This window comes from Chiloscyllium plagiosum, unplaced genomic scaffold, assembly GCF_037043375.1.
Source record: "Chiloscyllium plagiosum isolate Xiang-an unplaced genomic scaffold, Cpla_swu_hap1 HiC_scaffold_1, whole genome shotgun sequence".
Taxonomy (NCBI): domain Eukaryota; kingdom Metazoa; phylum Chordata; class Chondrichthyes; order Orectolobiformes; family Hemiscylliidae; genus Chiloscyllium; species Chiloscyllium plagiosum.
Window position 1 is genome coordinate 92,774,920 of NW_028270139.1, and position 20,716 is coordinate 92,795,635.

General features: G+C 41.6%; 1 protein-coding gene across 1 annotated transcript in view; it reads right to left on the minus strand.

Moving 5' to 3' along the window:
* LOC122549387 (vasculin-like) overlaps positions 1-20,716 on the minus strand; it is a 76,222-nt gene that overhangs the window by 12,491 nt on the left and 43,015 nt on the right. The window contains exons 7-9 of the mRNA XM_043689126.2: positions 16,473-16,657; positions 8,539-8,658; positions 3,124-3,288 (exon numbers count right to left, since the gene is read on the minus strand). Coding sequence (XP_043545061.1) covers positions 3,124-3,288; positions 8,539-8,658; positions 16,473-16,657 — 470 coding nt within the window. The remainder of the gene's footprint in view (positions 1-3,123; positions 3,289-8,538; positions 8,659-16,472; positions 16,658-20,716) is intronic.

Here is a 20,716-nt window from a genome sequence, read left to right on the forward strand (position 1 = left end):
AGAGGCTGGCATCGAACCTGGGATCCTGGTGCTGTGAGGCAGCAGTGCAAACCAATGTGCCGCCTCTAATTGAAACAGACAGAATACTGAATGGCTTGGACAGGGTGGATATTGGAAAAAGATGTTTCCATTGATATGAGAGACTTTGAGCCAAATGCACAGCCTTCAAGTAAGGGAAGGCCCTTTCGAATGGAGATAAGGAGAAACTTTTGTAGCCAGAGAGGGTGGTGAATCGATGGAATGCATTGCCACAGAAGGCTATGGAGGTCAGGTCGTTGAGAATATTTAAGACAAAGATAGATAAGGGCATCTTGATTGTCATAGGAATCAAAAGATAACGGAGAAAGTAGGAGAATGGGGTTGAGAAACTTATCAGCCACGATTGAATGGAGGAGCAGAGCCAATGGGTCAAATGGCCTTATTTTTGCTCCTATGTCTTTTGTCTATTTCAGAACATCCTAATGGTACAAATTCAGTATGACAACAGGAAGGATAAATAACTGAATTCCTTTCCATAAAGCAATAGTGAACATATCATTAAACTAATGCAACAAGGAACAAAGACAGCAGATTCAGAAATATCTATAACAATGCTAGAAAAACTCAGCAGTTCTGGCAGCACCTGGGGGAGGCAGAGAGAGCGAGTGTTAAAATCAAGTTCAAATATTTGCTCCTCAGAATGTGAAAAGTCAGATCAGACTCAAACTATTAACTCTGTTTCTCCCTCCTGACCTGCTCCAGCACTTTCCAATTTTACTTCAGATCCCCAGTATTCGGTTTTTATTCAGCAATAGTTAGGTCCCTTACATCCTGACAATTGGTGACAGCAGCACACACCCACAATCTTCACAAGTTATCCATAATACATGGGTAAACAAGGCAGCCAATTTTCACAGAAGAGTGAAGCAGCACCAATAGCTCAACAGCTGAAACACTAACAAGGAATACCTAATACAAAGAATTGACACATTTTCCCCTCATTATCAGGGGAACAAAGTTCATACTAGTTACTGTTTTTAGCAACTTGTTCCTGAAAGTAAATTTCTAAACAATATAGTTAGCTACATGAGCCGTGCAGCAAACAAAGTAAATACATCAGATTGTTTAGCACCTCAAAGAAGAACATTTCAGATAAGGATGAAACATTGGGGGTTGGGAATGAGGCAGTTGCATAGGGAAGAGATGGGAAAACTCGAGCTACTGCATGATAAATAATTTGGGCCCACTGGCACATGTAAAGAACAATTTGCAAGTTTCCAGAAAGAAAAGTCCATTCAAGATTGCCAGATGGCACAGTAGTTAGCACTGCTGTCTCAGTACCAGGGACCTGGGTTCAATTCCAGCCTTGGGTGACTGTCTGCATGGCTTTCCTCTGGGTGCTCCATCATTCCGACCATCCACAGAGTCTCACACCTCAATCAAAACCTTATTCAAGAAAAAAATAAATCTAGATACTCACTTCATGGTGAAATCCAAATCCATGTTCTAATGATCCTTCGCATAGGACTGAATTACTAGATCAGTACATTGGTACAAAAATATTAATGTATTGATCAGGAACCTGCTCAGCCCATCCAGCTTCAAAAACAATTATTAACCCATAGTCTGCCTTTTGTTTTGGTCACCACATTTGGAAGTCCATTTCAAGAATTAAATTACTCCATGAAACATTATTGTACAAAAAAAAAGCTAATTGGTATTTCTGCAAATTTTACCCAAGTACCTTCGTGTTCAGCTTTAATCTTTCTATTCCACTTGGTACTTCACACACCGTCTCACCTCCCAATGGGGCCTTTTGCAAGTTATTTTCAATCTACAGCCTCTGGTTATTCCGCCGTCCACCAGAGGGAAACTTTTAAATTAAAAAAGGAAAACTCTATTGAAACCTCTCATTCTACAAGGTCTCCCATTAGCCTTCACTGTCCCAGTGAAGAAAAGTCCAAACTTTTTAAACCACTCCTGATAACTAAAATCACTTATCACCAACAACAATCCTCAGTAGGTTTTTCTAAAACCTTTATAGCTTTCCTGAAATACCCCCCAAAATTAACAAAACGTGAGCTTATTAATTAGAGCAGTAATTTTGTAAAGTTCAGGTATCGTCTCCTAACATTTATATGTCATGTCTCCAGTTGTAAATCAAAAGTAACCCAAATGTTTTATGCATCACATGTCCAAAAAAAAACCATATTTTGCATCAACAGTTAAAGAACAATGCACACTGCTAGCCTCAAAAGAAACAGTCAATAAAGATTTACAAGGCCGTAGAGCACCCTTTTTCTTCTATTCTGATTTACCTATGAATCTGAATCCATCTAGAGGGATCTAGGACATCCTTCTAGATGTCCTAGGTAGGCATCATGCAGGCTAATCAGGCAATCAAAATAAAGAGCTTTCACAGACAGAAAGTGATGAGCAAAATGCACAGATTGTAATTAACTTTGTAATCATTTACAGAAAGCAAAATGAATTAAGGTGCACGCTGAAATATCAGACCTTTAAGTGTAAATTTGAAAACTCATTGCTGAAAATGATATTCCAACGGAATAATGCTCCACACTTGTAAAATTAGGTTTCCCATGGTTGTTAAACAGCAATCTTGATCAAATATGAAGTTAAAAAATCACACAACACCAGGTTATAGTCCAACAGGTTTAATTGGAAGCATACTAGCTTTCGGAGCAACGCTCCTTCATCAGGCGTCGCTCCGAAAGGCAGTGTGCTTCCAATTAAACCTGTTGGACTATAACCTGGTGTTGTGTGATTTTTTAAACTTTGTACACCCCAGTGCAACACCGGCATCTCCGAATCTTGATCAAATATGGCATTTGAAAAATCAGTTGAACATCAGTGAATAAGGTCAGTCATTTTTCAATGTTTCTTATTGAGTACAATATAAAAACAGAAAATTTACACAATCAACACAAAAAAATCAGTGAAATAACATCTGTGAAGGCTGTGAAGTCCATCTTGTTAAGAAGCAGGGCACAGATTTTAGAGTGTATGCATTTAACTGAGTTGGTATGAATGCCAGCTGTAGAACTTTCATACAGCACAGAATGAAAAAAGAGCAATATCAAATTGTGCAAACTAGAATAGTTTTATAATAGGATACATGGTTACCTTTTCTTTATCCATATTGTCTCCATCAAGATATCCTTCACCAGGCTTGTCCTGTTTCAAAGTCTTCAGAAAATCACTTTTCTTGTCAGAGCGCATACGTGTCAGTTTCAACATACGAGGTTGACTTGCTATGTCAATTGGTGAAGAAGAATTGGAACGACTATTCTATTTAAATAAATTGAATCAGTAAATTAATTCAAAGATAATAACCAGCACATTCAACATGTGACATAGGCTAATGACAGATTTATTTTATCTGTTAAGTGTTTAAATGCACACAGGCAACAACATTGATTTCCAGAAAAAAGTCCTACAAGTTTTACTTTTATAGAATTTCAAGAAGCAGCAATATGCAGGTAGGGTTTACATGTAATCAGCATAGAGTACAATAGGTGAGTGGGAGAGGGGATGAAGGTGATAGGTCGGGGGGGGGGGGGGGGGGGAAGAGGGTGGAGTGGATCGGTGGAAAAGGAGATAGGCAGGTAGGACAAGTCATGAGGACAGTACTGAGCTGGAAGTTTGGAACTCGGGTGAGGTGGGGGAAGGGGAAATGAGGAAACTGTTGAAGTCCATATTGATGCCCTAGGGTTGAAGTGTTCCGAGGCGGAAGATGAGGCGTTCTTCCTCCAGGCGTCTGGTGGTGAGGGAGCGGCGGTGAAGGAGGCCCAGGACCTCCATGTCCTCAGCAGAGTGGGAGGGGGAGTTGAAATGTTGGCCCCCAACGCTTCATCTTCACCATGGATATCCAATCCCTCTACACCTCCATCCGCCATGACCAGTGCCTCCGACACTCCTCAGAGTTTTCCTTTCCCGACGTTCCCAACAGTACCCTTCCACCGACACTCATTCGTTTGGCCGAACTGGTCCTCACCCTTAACAATTTCTCATTCGAATCCTCCCACTTACTCCAGACCAAAGGGGTAGCCATGGGCACACGTATGGACCCCCAGCTATGCATGTCTCTTTGGTGGCTACGTAGAACAGTCCATCTTCCATAATTACACCGGCACCACTCCCAACCTCTTCCTCCGCTACACTGATGACTGCATTGGCACCACCTCGTGCTCCCGCGAGGAGGTTGAGTAATTCATCAACTTCACCAACACATTCCACCCTGACCTTAAATTTACCTGGACCATCTCAGACACCTCCCTCCCCTTCCTGGACCTCTCCATCTCCATTAATGGCGACCGACTTGACACTGACATTTTTTACAAACCCACCGACTCCCACAGCTACCTGGATTACACCTCTTCCCACCCTACCTCTTGCAAAAATGCCATCCCGTATTCCCAATTGCTCCGCCTCCGCCGGATCTGCTCCCAGGAGGACCAGTTCCACTACAGGACACACCAGATGGCCTCCTCCTTTAGAGACTGCAATTTCCCTTCCCACGTGGTTAAAGATGCCCTCCAATGCATCTCGTCCACGTCCTGCTCCTCCGTCCTCAGATACCACCCCTCCAAACGTAACAAAGACCCTGGTGCTCACCTTCCACCCTACCAACCGTCGCATAAATCAAATCATCCGCCGACATTTCCACCACCTCCAAAAAGATCCCACAACCAGGGATATATTTCCCTCCCCACCTTCCGCAAAGACCGTTCCCTCCGTGACTACCTGGTGGGTCCACGCCCCCCTACAACCCATCCTGGCACCTTCCCCTGCCACCGCAGGAATTGCAAAACCTGCGCCCACACCTCCTCCCTCACCTCCATCCAAGGCCCTAAAGGAGCCTTCCACATCCAAAGTTTTACCTGCACATCCACCAATATCATTTATTGTATCCATTGCTCCCGATGCAGTCTCGTCTCCATTGGGGAGACTGGACGCCTCCTAGCAGAGTGCTTTAGGGAACACCTCTGGGACACCCGCACCAATCAACCACAACACCCTGTGGCCCAACATTTCAACTCCCCCTCCCACTCTGCCGAGGACATGGAGGTCCTGGGCCTCCTTCACCGCCGCTTCCTCACTACCATATGCCTGGAGGAAGAACGCCTCATCTTCCACCTCGGAACACTTCAACCCCAGGGCATCAATGTGGACTTCAACAGTTTCCTCATTTCCCCTTCCCCCACCTCACCCTAGTTCCAAACTTCCAGCTCAGCACTGTCCCCATGACTTTTCCTACCTGCATATCTTCTTTTCCACCTATCCACTCCACCCTCCCCCCGCCCCCACTCACCTATTGTACTCTATGCTACTTTCTCCCCACCCCCATCCTCTAGCTTTTCTCTCCACCCTTCAGGCTCTCTGCCTTTATTCCTGATGAAGGACTTTTGACCGAAACATCGATTTTACTGCTCCTCGGACGCTGCCTGAACTGCTGTGCTCTTCCAGCACCACTAATCCAGAATCTGGTTTCCAGCATCTGCAGTCATTGTTGTTACCTTTACATGTAATCAGTTAAATAGATACACAAGCTACAACTCTTATGTATACTTCTAAATGATCCATTACTGTACTGGGTATACTGTATTGGGAAAAAATAAATCTGACTTTACACAATTAAAATAATGTTCTCATACTGTAGACATTCTATGATAATTTATGACAAAACACCAAACATCCCAGACAATTCAATAATCCCATTTTTAAAAAGTGAGTGGGAGAAGGGGTTCTTTCCCTGCTATAAGAAATGAACTATTCAATTGGAGAGGGTTCAGAAAAGATTTACAAGAACGTTGCTGGGTCTGGAGGATTTGAGCTGAAGAGGCTGGGACCTTTTTCATTTGAGTGTAGGAATTTGAGGAGTGACCTTATTGAGGTTTATAACATCATGTGGAGCATAGACAAGGTGAACAGTAAAAGGTTTTTCCCTAGGGTGGAGAGTTATAAACTCAAGGGCATATTTTTAAGGTGAAAGGAGAAAGATTTAAAAAAAGGACTTGAAGGATAATTCTTTCCCCCCCACACTGAGTGGTTCGTATGTGGAATGAATTACTCAAGGAAATGATAGATCCAGGTACACTTACAAAATTTAACTAACATTCAGATAAATACACAAGTTTGAAAGATTGAGGGACATGGTTCAATCACAGGCAAACAGGACTAGTTTGGTTTAGGAACTTAGTCTGCATGGACCGGAAGGTCAACTTCCACGCTGTGGGAGTCTGAGGTTGGCGACCTGTAAGGTGCCACAGGGATCAGTGGTGAGAACACAACTGGCTACAATGAGTTAATTCTTTAGAAGGAAGCAAATGTTTTGTAGCCAAATTTGCAGATAACACAACAATACGTGGAAAAACAATTTGCACGAGGGACATAAACAGTTCACAGAAATATTGATAGGTTGAGTTCAGTGGGCAAAAAGTCGGCAACTGGAGTATGGTATGGAAAAATATAAAATTGATCAATTTGGAAGGCAGAATAAATGAACTATTATTTCAATGGAGAAAAATGGCAGAAATCTGCAACACTAAGGGATGAGGGTACTCTTGCATGAAACAAAACTAGCACAGAGCTGCAGCAGGTAATCGGGAAGGCTGTGAAATATTAGTTCCTCATTTCAAGGAAGTTGCACTACAAAGGGTTGGAAATCTTACTGCAACTGTATAAGATGCTGGTGAGACCACATCTGGAGTACTATCCCTACTATGATAAGAAAAAAGGGATCATTTCAGTTGAGGCTGTTCATAGAAGGTTCACTTGAATAATCCTTGGTATGGGAGAGATAGTCTTTGAGCGAAATTTAAGCAGATTGGAACTCTACTCACTGGAGTTTAGAAGAATCAGAGGTGATTGTATTGGAACATATTAGACTCTCAAGGGGCTTGACAGGGTAAATGCTGAGAAGGGGCTCCCCCCATGGGGAAACACAAGGGCCAGAGGGCATAGTCTCAGAATAAAGGGACACTACTTAAAGACTGAGATGAGGAAGAATTTCATTCCTCAGGTAGTTGAGTGTCTTTGGATCTGCTTGCCACTGAAAGCTGTGGGGACCACCAGTCCTTGTGTATATTGACGGCTGAGCTAGGTAAATTCTTGATCAGCAGGGGAAATCAAGGGTTACAGGGACAGAGCAAAAAAGCGGACTTGAGGAGCGATCAAGCAACAGGCTGGAGGGTCTGAAAGGCCTCAACCTGTTCCTGTTTCTGTTCTTATGGTTTAGCATCACTTTCAAGAATCCAGTTCAGATGTAAATTTTAAAACTTTTGTCCAAAAGTAACTAATGTAGATGTGTACTCCATAACAAATGATACAGATCACATTACATTTCTGATGGAATTACCAGAACAAAAAAATAGTCAGAGCACAATAACATTTCATAATTTCTAAATAACAGAGGAATCCAAAAATTAATCAAGTTTGGATATTTATAGAAAAGCCATAACATGCCACATTTATCACTTGAGTCCTTGTTCTGAACATACGGGGTCAGAGCAATGAATTAGGTTTGCTGTAGTCCTAAAACCTAAATTGTTTTCGGTGTACAGGTTGATGTTTGATAGTGACAACATAAAAATCTGAAAAAAATTAAATAATTTAAATTGCTTCAGTTTGGAAAACAGGCTCTTCTGTGCAGTGGTAGCGCCCCTATCTCTGAGCCAGGAGGCCTGGGTTCAAGCCCCATCTATTCCACAAGCATATCATAACCTGTCTGAACAGGTTGATTAGAAAATATTTACCCCTGTGCAGAGTTGAAAAAAAAATTTTTTTTTAAAAAGTCACCCATTTTTGGCGCTTCATAACCATGGACATAAAATATTACTTTTCATTACACACAAGGGACTTCAATAAGCTACAAAAATTGTAAACAGGTACAGTTTGCATTATATGAAATTTTCCCTTCTAATACTTTCGATACAGCGTATTAAATGCAACTAAATATTTCAAGTGTGCAGGTGTTTCCAATGAAGTGCTCATTCAAATTTTCTTGAAAGAAGAAATGGGAACTGGAATGAAATAGTTTCTCTTGCTCATCCCGCAGAACATCATAACAAATCAATTACTTTGATTTCATCGTAACTCCAGTCTGAAGAGATCAGAACTGCAAATATGGTGTTTTATTAAAAGTGTGATATTTGTCCCTCCTAAACAGAAAACTGCTTTTATGTAGGCTTTAAATGAGGTTCTATGACTGTCACTTCCAATGCAGAATCTCTAACAGCCAGGAGCAAAACCAAAGTGTATTACATATGTTACATTCATCAAGAGTAGCCTCCAGGAACTCGCTGTTAAAAAAACCCTTCACCAAATGCTAATTTAAGTAAATTTATGACTGAGTCACTGGCCACAGCACCCACAAATCCACCATAAAAGCATCTCAGGGTCAGTTTCTGAAAATTAGTGGCTTCCGTTCCACAGCTTAAGTCTCTGCACAAAACTGAGGTCATCAAGTGGAGCTTCATGATGAAACATTTTAAAAATTAGCACAAAAGATAATTCAGTAGTTAGTGCATAAAACTGTACCTCCTTTAAAGAGTTTGGTGATGAACTGAAGGTTTGAGGTACAGGTTTTAGGAGAGCATTGAAGCTGACAAATGGAGTCCCATGTTTGTTTTCCTTTGCTGAGGCTTTCCACTGTGCAGGCTAAATAAAAGGAATCAATAGTAAGTGGCCTGCAATTTATAATTAGAACTATTAGATAAAACAAAGCTGGAGGAGATGAGAGGCAAGACAAATAGAGCTAGAACTACATCAGTCAAGATGGACAGAACAGGAGAGAGAAAGAGGGGCAAAGTGTTAAGAAAAGTATTAAAATAATATTATAATAAAAAAGGAGAAGGTGTGGAGAAAGGAAGGCGCAGTGAGTCATATACGTTGCCTTTTGTTCAAATGTTCAAACTAAAAATAGCTCTAAAATAACAGATAGTTATGAACTAAATCAGGGGACTCAGAACATCCAATAGCAAAACTCAGGTAGTTTTTGGTTATTATTCAAATCAACAAATTGTATTTCAGTTGTCATATTGTAAAGGTTGAATCAAACTATACAAACAAATTTTCTCAAAACCAAAATTTTCAATTATGCAATTAGGAATCATGATATGGAGGTGCCACTGTTGGACTGGGGTGGACAAAGTCAGAAGTCATACAACACTAGGTTATAGTCAGAACAGGTTTATTTGAAATCACAGCCTTTCGGAGCACTGCTCCTTTGTCGTCAGGTGAAGTGAAAATGAAGGACTTCACCTGATGAAGAAGTAGCACTCCGAAAGCTTGTGATTTCAAATAAACCTGTTCCAGCTATAACCTAGCAGTGTACGACTTCTGGCAATTAGGAGGGTCTTAGTTTACCTACCCTCTTAAATGATGACTTTTATGCAGAAATATAGAAGGAATAAGGTGGGTAATCTTTCCCAAAAGGATGCATTTTTGTAGGTAAACAAAAATGGTCTATTTGCAAATTGTATCTTGTATTTTAATTAATTCCCCTGTGCAGAACAGATTACATACACACAAACATAACCCAGTAACAAACAGACACTAATTGTTGCATGTCTGCTCAAGTGCAAGTTACCAACATCTCCAAGTTTCCTTCCAAATTACATCCCATTCCAGTTTTCAAATATATAATTGTTATAGGACATAAATAAGGAATATGCCAGCAACAGAACTCAAAATACCTTCACCACATAAAAAGCAGTTATTCAGGAATGAGTGAAACCAGACTAACCATCGTGAACAAATGACAATGCAAACCCAAACCAGCTCCTTCCTAACATTGGGGGCTCGTGCCAAAACTGGAAGAGCTGCCCCAAAGATTGGTCAAGCAACAGTCTGATGGTTATATGGACAGAATAACACCTTACAAAGCCCACTGTTACCATTTTTGGATAGGTTTTCATCAGTGACACAACACACTGACCAAAAGGTGGCTGAGGTGCTGGACAAAGTCAGAAAGAATTTGCACTAGGAGAGCACAGCATGGACTCTGGATCTGAAGAAGTCTCACTGCTGGTTGATGCTTTGGCCTTGCCATTTACACTGATGTGTTGGGTTCTCCCATAATTGCAAGTGGGATATTCGTGCAGCCTCCGCCTCAATTTAAGTTGTATAAATTGTCCACCAGTATTTATTACTAGATATGGCAGAACTCATGAGCTTTGATTTGACTTGTTGGTTATGGGACTACTTATCTCTGTCTATTACAACAAGCTTTCCACTATGTGGCGTCTAAGACAATGTTGCAGTCTCAAAATCAACATATTTCACACTGCCCCCAGCATGTCTTCATGCCCTGTTCATTGAACTAAGGTTGGTCTTCAGCTTGATGGTAATGATACAGTGGGGGATATACCAGGCCATGAGGTTACAGATTGTGGCTGAACATGATTTTACTGCTGCTAGTGGCCCACACAGACATTATGAGTGTTCAGTTTTGAGTTGCTCGATCTGTTCAAAATTCATTAAAAACTTTGTACATCGCCATAAGGAACATGCAATGCTCACTCTCACCAATATTGTCACGTGCAGATGCAACTGCAAGAGATAGATTGACGAGAATAAAGTCAAGTAAGATTGTCTTTTTCAAAGAAGAACAGAAACTGCTGGAAAAGCTCAGCAAGCCTGGCAGCATCTGTGGAGAAAATTCAGAATTAATGTCTTGGGTCCAGTGAACCTTCCTCAGAATTTGACAAGAGGTCAAGTCTAGTGACATATAAAGCTCGGGGAAGTGAGAATGTCCTGAACAAGCAACAGTCCTGAAAATTGCAAACTCGCCAACTACGCTGAAGCAAAACGTGTGTGGCTCCTCAACAGCCTGAGTGTTCAGGAACCAGTGGGTTCTCAATCTCCGACAAACACTGAAGGTATCTCAGGATCTGAGATGAACACAGTGATCATTGCTGCCTCGACATCGTTACCACCTGAAGAGAATGAATTTCTTGCAAGACACTCCAGGTGCAAGAGGCCAGCTACTGTGCATTACACACTGCTTGTATTGGAGGCAGAGTCAGAAGAACCAGACCCAGTGCTAAAACACCAGAGGAGCTACAAAAAAAAAATTGGTCTACGCTGTCAAACTCAAAAGGGGAGGGATGTATAATTGTAATGAGGTCAGCCAGGTGGACCTCAGAATAATGAGTTCCCTGAGTGGACCTTATTAACAGCCCAAATTAGGGAGCCCTGCTAACAGATCAGAACAAGGATGTCAGACATCCTGTTCACTCAGAGCTGGCTCTAACAAAGGGTAACTTGGTGACTGGATACCAGCCTCTGGAGTTATTCACACCTCACTGGGGTATAGCTCTAGAAATCAATTTCTGCTATCCCCAGAAGTGTCAGAAAGGTTAAAAGTTTCAAAAAGTACACAAAATTCCCTATTTACTTGTGTTTCAGACCCAGGCTGGCAGAAAACACAGACCAGGTTTCTATACTTAACAAGCATGACTATTTATGACAAATAAGTGGATTCGAAGGATAAACAATTGTGAACCATTGGCATATAACATGACTAGTTGAAACTGTAATCCTCTTATAAGCCCTCTCCTAATGCACATACAGACAAGAAACAACAAACATGTTTATAGGCAGAGTTAAAAGACCAGACAGGCAGTTCAGTGGTTCTTATCTACAGAGGTCACTGAGATAATTCTATGGCTGATCAAGCAGCTGTTTCTCAATATTCCTTCTCCAGATACTTTTACCTGCTTGCAGGAGGCATAGGATCATTGGAACAACATATAAAAAGGTATTTGGCTCATCAATTAATAGTCACAGGTTACAGCAACTGCGAATGGGAAAAATCAATGGTCTATCTTTAGGTGTGCGACACATCGCACTTGTCCAGATTAAGCTCCATCTGCCATTTTTATGGCAAACTTTTCAACTCATCTATACCCTATAATAAATAAAGGTTCCAGGACTGATCCTTGTGGTCACAGATCTGCAGTCAGAGTAACACCCTGCTGTCTCCTATGACCAAGCCAATTTTGTACCAAACATGCCAATTCACCATGGAGGCCACTCAACTTAATCTTCTGGACCAGCTAATCACAAGGGACCATCGTAAAGCATTTGAAAAAGTCCACAATGACTACAACCACTGCCCTATCTTCAAACATCACTTGCTAAAAAAAAGCAATCAAATTTGAGACAACTTGCACACGTCAGCCCTGCTGACTATCCCTAATAAGTCTCTTCTTTTCCAAATGAGTGTAAATCTTGCCCCCAAGAACCTTCTCCAATATCTTGCCCACCATTGATAAATCAAACATTTTGCTTGGTTTTAACTGGGTGATCTCTCACTGAAAGATAAGCATGCAATGATACACCTTTGATTTTAATAATAAAACAAATAGTTTACTGCTCAAAAGAAAAGATGATATAATAGAAGAAACCAAGGTATGCACAGAATATTATAGAGGTTTTAAAAAAATCATGAGGGACATCGATAAGATGAATAGGGAAGGCCTTTTCTCTAGGGTGAGGGAGTTCATAACCACAGGGCATAATTTTAAGGTGAGAGGAGAAAGATTTAAAAGGGACCAGAGGAACAACTATTTCACAGTGGATGTTTTGCATGTGTAATGAACTGCCAGAGAAAGTGTTAGATGCAGGTATGATTACAACATTTAAAAAGACATTTGGATAGGTACATGAATAGGGAATATACCTGTTTGGTATACAGGCCAAACACAGGCCTGTAGGACTAATTTTACTTTGGGAAACTTGGTCAGAATGGACGGGTAGGGTAATAGGGTCTATTTCCATGCTGTATGACTATGGCTATGACTGTAATTGCAGGGAAAAAAAAAAATGGAGAACTGCTCTCTTTGCAGAGATTTGATTGCTTCTCCCAAACATTTACATCTATAAACTGTTTCGGTGTCTGGCAGCCAACTGAAGAGATGTTGATATTGATAAGTGATCATTCATCCACAAATGAATCAGCTACTTGTTGCCAGCCAAAGCCCCATTTGTACACACCATCTGGCTCCAGCTTGACTGCAAACTCTGCTTGCACTATTCTATCAACAAGCAACTGGGTAAACAATACTCACACAAGTTCACATTGCTTGCTTTTAACCAGTGTAATAATCCTTTAACACTCGGTAAAAATAACTTTGTAAAAAGTCATTTCAGCCCACAATCAAAAATTCAGGAAGAGAGATACAATCTTCATATAAAGATCAGGATAAGAGTTTTAGGAAGACTGTAGAACTTAGGGTTGTTCCCTTTAAGAGGAGAGAAGACTTGCAGGAGATTTAATTGAAGAGTCTAAAGCCATGAAGGCTTTAAATATAGTAAGTGAAGAGAAACTGTTGAGTCATTGAAAGGTCAATAACCAGTGGTACCAATTTAAGATGAGTGGCTAAAAGCCAGAGCCGGCCATGAGAAAAAAGTTTTCAGGCAATGACAAGTTAGGATTTTGAACACTGCCTAATTGGGTGATAGTCACAGATTCAAAAGGAATCTTCAGAAAGATACTTAGATGACTACTGGAAGGAAACAAGATTGCAGGGTTACGGGTGAAATGGACTAACTAGATTGCCCCTTTAATTAGTTGGCACATATTCTGATGGACTGAATGGCTTCCTTCTTCAGTACTATGTTGTGATACGAATGACAGCAACCTCAGCTCCTTTAGCCTCTCTACATCATTGCAATATATGAATAATTTATTTTACCCTTGGCTCTAGGGCCATGTGGAAATGTGAAAACATCAGTTACTATCAGAAGTTCAAGCAATATTAAACAAAAAACAAGCTTTGGTGTAAAATTTACTGAATCTTCCCCATTAATTAATTACTTGGTTGAGATGGATAGATTCTTAAACCAGAAGGGAAATCAAGGTTTACAGGGAAAGGGCAGCAAAGTAGACGTGAGGAATGTCAGATCAGTCATGCTCCTATTATTGAGTAGTGGAATAGGCTAGAGGGACCAAACAACCTACTCCTGTTCCTATTTCTTATTGTAGGTTTTGAATGTTGTCAGTACCCTGAAAAGCCCTATTCAAGAACATTGGTCTCTACTGACACTAGAATTAGTTTTAATTTGGCCTGAATCAATTCCAATCATGACCTTATTTACGTTTTCTACTGCCGATCTCCTAAAATTTGTCATGTAACCAAGTCAAAAATATTGACTTTTATAAGACTAGGTTTCAGCAGAATGCAAAACAAGTTTTTTGTCATGCTTTACTCCATTTTCAAAGACGTTTCTGTTTGGCTTAACTGGGTGATCTCGGTTTTAAAAATTTTAAAATGTCTCAACTAATTTGATGTATTGTCAAGTCAGACTTAAAAGGTTAAATGGAAATTTCTGACCTAAAAATTCGTTTTTTCTGCTTCATATTAAAAAAAAATCACAACACCAGGTTATAGTCCAGCAGGTTTGTTGTGGTTCTGTTTGCCGAGCTGGAAATTTTTGTTGCAAACGTTTCGTCCCCTGTCTAGGTGACATCCTCAGTGCTTGGGAGCCTCCTGTGAAGCGCTTCTGTGGTGTTTCCTCTGGCATTTATAGTGGCCTGTCCCTGCCGCTTCCGGTTGTCAGTTTCAGCTGTCCGCTGTAGTGGTTGGTATATTGGGTCCAGGTCGATGTGTTTGTTGATGGAGTTTGTGGATGAGTGCCATGCTTCTAGGAATTCCCTGGCTGTTCTTTGTTTGGCTTGCCCTATAATGGTAGTGTTGTCCCAGTTGAATTCATGTTGCTGGTCATCTGCGTGTGTGGCTACTAAGGATAGCTGGTCGTGGCGTTTCGTGGCTAGTTGATGTTCATGGATGCGGATCGTTAGCTGTCTTCCTGTTTGTCCTATATAGTGTTTTGTACAGTCCTTGCATGGGATTTTGTACACTACATCAGTTTTGCTCCTCTGCGTATCGGGTCCTTCGTTCTGGTGAGTTGTTGTCTGAGCGTGGCTGTTGGTGTGTGTGCTGTTACAAGTCCTAGTGGTCGCAGTAGTCTGGCTGTCAGTTCTGAAATGCTCCTGATGTATGGTAGTGTGGCTAGTCCTTTGGGTTGCGGCATGTTCGCGTTCCGTTGTCTTTCTCTTAGGCATCTGTTGATGAAGTTGCGCGGGTATCCGTTTTTGGCGAATACCTTGTACAGGTGTTCCTCTTCCTCTTTTTGCAGTTCTGGTGTGCTGCAGTGTGTTGTGGTCCTTTTGAATAGTGTCTGGATGCAACTTCTTTTGTGTGTGTTGGAGTGGTTGCTTTCATAGTTCAGGACTTGGTCTGTGTGTGTGGCTATACCTTTGTGGTGAATTCTCTGTTCGGTGTTCTGTGTACCATCACGTCTAGGAATGGGAGTTGGTTATCCTTTTCTTCTTCTCTCGTGAATAGGATTCCTGAGAGTGTGGCGTTGATGATCCGGTGTGTTTTCTCTATTTCTGTGTTTTTAATGATTACAAAGGTGTCATCAACATATCTGACCCAGGAAGACAGCTAACGAGCCGCATCCATGAACATCAACTCGCCATGAAACGCCACGACCAGCTATCCTTAGTAGCCACACACGCAGATGACAAGCAACATAAATTCGACTGGGACAACACTACCATTATAGGGCAAGCGAAACAAAGAACAGCCAGGGAATTCCTAGAAGCATGGCACTCATACACAAACTCCATCAACAAACACATGGACCTGGACCCAATATACCGACCACTACAGCGGACAGCTGAAACTGACAACCGGAAGCAGCAGGGACAGGCCACTATAAATGCCGGAGGAAACACCACAGAAGCGCTTCACAGGAGGCTCCCAAGCACTGAGGATGTCACCTAGACAGGGGACGAAACGTTTGCAACAAAAATTTCCAGCTCGGCAAACAGAACCACAACAACAAGCACCCGAGCTACAAATCTTCACCCAAACTTTGAACATCCAGCAGGTTTATTTGAAAGCACTGTTGGACTATAACCTGGTATTGAGAGATTTTTTAAAAACTTGGTCCACCCCAGTCCAACACCGGCACTTCCAAGTCATGGCAACTGGCTTTCCATCAAAACTTCACAACCAGGCATAAAACTGTTCTAAGCCTTTTTCTCACAATTTGTCAAATAGCAATAAGATTCCAAATGAAGCTAGTGCACTGTGTTTTGACTCTTACGCACACACCAGTCTCACCACCCCCACTTTCCTTTTAGGTTCTTGTGCACTGCCAAAAGATGTCCTGAATTATTATGCCAAGCTTCAGATGCAGACACACACAAGGACAGACCAACACATCATCAAATGCTTGATTATTTTACTTGCTAAGAGTCGCATTCCTGATCATTAGAAAAATTAACTTTTCAACTTTAATCCAAACTACTTAATGTTTGTCCAAATAGTCTCGATTAAACTTGGGTTTTAACTTTAGATATTTGCGCAAATAAAATAGAAAAGGAAATTGGAACACCCCATTAAACATGTTAAGCAAGGATCATTATTAACTGGTGTGGTGAGATCTCAACGTACCTTTGCTGGGGGTCCAGCAGCCTTAGGAATCAATCCCTTATAGACACTGGGTCCTGTCCCATTCTTCACAGGCTGGGGATGAGATCCCCCTGTCAGAGGATATCCTGGTAGTATTGGTTCTTCTTTAAGGACCTTTTTAATGACCAGCATTTTGGATGTTCTAGATTTTGGATTTGGAGGATTTTCTACATGACAGAGAAAAATAATCACGTAAACTTGCAGATTAAGTTAGCAATCAATGCTGTTACTGATGGTTCAAATGATGAGGATTGAATGAAAAAGAGACAGATAAGATATAGTATGAGATAATAAGGAATTAAATTTATGGAAACCACTTTACACTGAGTAACAGTACAGCAACCATAAAATCAAACGGTTCTAGTTCAGAGAGAGAAAAAAATAAAATCAGCATTTAATGATAAGATAGATTTCATATCCTGTATGGGTATGCAGAGCTGACAAGCAGCATTATATTTGCATTTTACTTGCTGACCCCCACAATACATTTGGATTCGTATGTCAAGGCATTTCACTAGATCATTATGGACTGGTAAGCTAGAGGAGATACTTGTTAGGAAGGAAGATGTGTTGGACATTTTGAATAATTTGAGGATAGACAAGTCCCCCGGACCTGACGGGATATATCCTAGGATTATGTGGGAAGCAAGAGAGGAAATTGCAGAGCCGTTGGCAATGATCTTTTCATCTTCACTGTCAATGGGGGTAGTACCAGGGGACTGGAGAGTGGCAAATGTTGTGCCCCTGTTCAAAAAAGGGAATAGGGATAACCCCGGGAATTACAGGCCAGTTAGTCTTACTTCGGTGGTAGGCAAAGTAATGGAAAGGGTACTGAGGGATAGGATTTATGAGTATCTGGAAAGGCACTGCTTGATTAGGGACAGCCAGCACGGATTTGTGAAGGGTAGGTCTCGCCTTACAAGTCTGATTGAATTCTTTGAGGAGGTGACCAAGCATGTGGATGAGGGTAGAGCAGTGGATGTAGTATACATGGATTTTAGTAAGACATTTGATAAGGTTCCCCATGGTGTGCTTATGCGGAAAGTCAGGAGGCATGGGATAGAGGGAAATTTGGCCAGTTGGATAGAAAACTGGCTAACCGGTCGAAGGCAGAGAGTGGTGGTAGATGGTAAATATTCAGCCTGGAGCCCACTTACAAGTGGAGTTCCGCAGGGATCAGTTCTGGGTCCTCTGCTGTTTGTAATTTTTATTAATGACTTGGAAGAGGGAGTCGAAGGGTGGGTCAGTAAATTTTCAGACGATAAGAAGATTGGTGGAGTTGTGGATAGTGAGGAGGGCTGTTGTCAGCTGCAAAGGGACTTAGATATGATGCAGAGCTGGGCTGAGGAGTGGCAGATGGAGTTCAACCCTGCCAAGTGTGAGGTTGTCCATTTTGGAAGGACAAATAAGAATGCAGAATATAGGCTTAACGGTAGGGTTCTTACTAAGGTGGAGGAGCAGAGGGATCTTGGGGTCTATGTTCATAGATCTTTGAAAGTTGCCACTCAGGTGGATAGAACTTGTAAGAAGGCCTATAGTGTATTAGCGTCCATTAGCAGAGGGATTGAATTCGAGAGTCGTGAAGTGATGTTACAGCTGTACAGGACTTTGGTTAGGCCACATTTGGAGTACTGTGTGCAGTTCTGGTCGCCTCTCTTTAGGAAAGATGTGGAAGCTTTGGAGAGGGTGCAGAGAAGATTTACCAGGATGTTGCCTGGAATGGAGAATAGGTCGTACGAGGATAGGTTGAGCGTGCTAGGCCTTTTCTCATTGGAACGGCGAAGGACGAGGGGTGACTTGATAGAGGTGTATAAGATGATCAGGGGAATAGATAGAGTAGACAATCAGAAACTTTTTCCCCGGGTACAACAGAGTGTTACAAGGGGACATAAATTTAAGGTGAAGGGTGGAAGGTATAGGGGAGATGTCAGGGGTGGGTTCTTTAACCAGAGAGTGGTGGGGGCATGGAATGCGCTGCCTGTGGGAATGGTAGAGTCAGAATCTTTGGTGACCTTTAAGCGGCAATTGGATAGGTACATGGATGGGTGCTTAAGCTAGGACAAATGTTCGGCTGTATTGTTCTATGTTCTATTATCAAGTAAAGCACAAAGAAGCACGTAGAGCCATCAGGACAGATGAGCTTACTAAAGAAGGAGGTTTTAAATAAGCTTATGGAAGTAGAGACAAAAGAGAGAGAAACTCAGAAAATTCCAAAGCAGAGAGATGAGGCACAACTACCAATATGATATGATTAAAATAAAAGATGTGAATTCCAACTAGTAGAGATCTAAAAAGGCTCAATATTTCATAGGATGTGGGTGGCATTGGCAAAGACAGCACCTGTTGGTCATGCCTTATTGCTTGGCCACTTCAGAGGGTAGTTAAGAGTTCGCCACATTAAAAATCGGTGTAAAATCACATGTAGGCCAGACTAGGCAAGCATAGTAGATTGGTTTCCCTATAGGACACATGAACAGATTGTGTTGTTAAAACAAATTGATGATAGTTTCAGCAATGGTGATCATGAAACTAGTACTCTGTTTGATCAAGGGACACAGCATTGGAGGGGGTTGGGCAGATGGGAGTGCAGCAGACCATCAGTCCTTGTCCTCATGCGCAGTCAGTCACTTCCACCTCAAACTCCAATGCACCTTCACTCACCTGCATGTTTCATTGATCTGAAGCCTCTTGCAACCATTCCCAGTAACATGAACAGGCAAAGCAGAGTTGTTGGCCTCTGACAGGGTTCACTCCCAGGGTCACAAATCCTGGGGAAGTGAATATCCACTGACCAGTTCATGGTTGGCATTTCCCAACAGAGATGATGCAGTGCTCTCAGTGTCACCTTCGTGACAAGGGAGACCCCTCATCAGTTGGATTCAATTCTGCCCTCTGTCTTCAATATATTTAGGTATAATTTCCCTATAAATTCTTGCTAAACTTAAGTACTTGCTTCAATTATTTTAATCTGGTTCAACAATCCTACCCTTCTGAAAAAAAAAGTTCTCTCTCAGTCCATAGGCATAATTTCTGAAAATAGATTGCTTAGGAAAATTATAGCCAAAAGCAAACAAAAATGTCAAAGACTTCATGAAAATTAAAACATTAGGACAAAAATTGGACAAACGTCTTTGTTACAGGAGTAGTTTATGATTTTAAATTAAGTATCCAGATGCCCAATTATCAACACTGGGGTGTTGAAATTATACCTCGACACAAATTTTCAGGTATTGGAAAGAAAAAGCTGTGGGTTTAAGCCCTTTCCTTCTCTGGTCAAAACAGAAGGATGATGCTCACCGCTTTAGGCTTACAAGTGAAGAATGAAAATTTAGCTAAAGTGCCACGGTATTCAAGTTGCGCACACACCATGACAACGGTGTTTGCTGCTATGCACTGACTTTCAGAGCAGAAATACTGTAAAATTAAAATTCTCGTCCTCAGTTAAATCTACCATGGCTCCATCCTTCCACAAGCCTGCAGATTTCCTTATCTGTCTCATTATTTCTATCTGTCTTGAAAGATCCTCCCAAAAATACATTCTGACAATTATTCCTAACATCACCATATTCAGCTCACCTTTATATATTCTCCCTTGCAACATTTTGGATCTTTTTCTACATTAGAAGCACTATATAAATGCATGCTGTTGTGCTTCACTTATGAACAGTAAAGTAACTCCAGAGAGTGGTATCCCATCACCGAGTCACCTTTTATTTACACATGGCATATCTTGGACACTGATCCAGCTTCATTAGAGCCAGGTCTCAGGTGAATAGGATGTCTGACACTCTGGTTCTTATCTGCCAGCCAGGGCTCCCTGATTGGAGCAGTTTACACAGCCCAAATCATTGAGGTCCACCAGGCTGACCTCGTTATAATTATTACATCACTCTTCCTCTGGGTCCAAGTACATAAAAGAACCGGTCTATGTTAAAAAGCTCCTCCTGGGCATTTTGGCACTAGCCAGCTTCCTCCAACTCTGTTTCTGATATGGGCAGCATCTAACACACAGTCGTGCACTTCTTGCACCCAGAGTGTCTCCAAAGAAATTCATCCTTTTCTTCAGGTGGTAAAGGCATCGAGGTGGCAACATCTGCTGTGTCAATCTCAGATTCCGAGGTATCTGCAGCACTTGACACAAAGGGAGAACCCACAGGTTCCTGAATAGTCAGAAAGGCTGTTGAGGAGCCGGGCATGTTTTGTTACCGCACTCTGAGTTTGCAGCT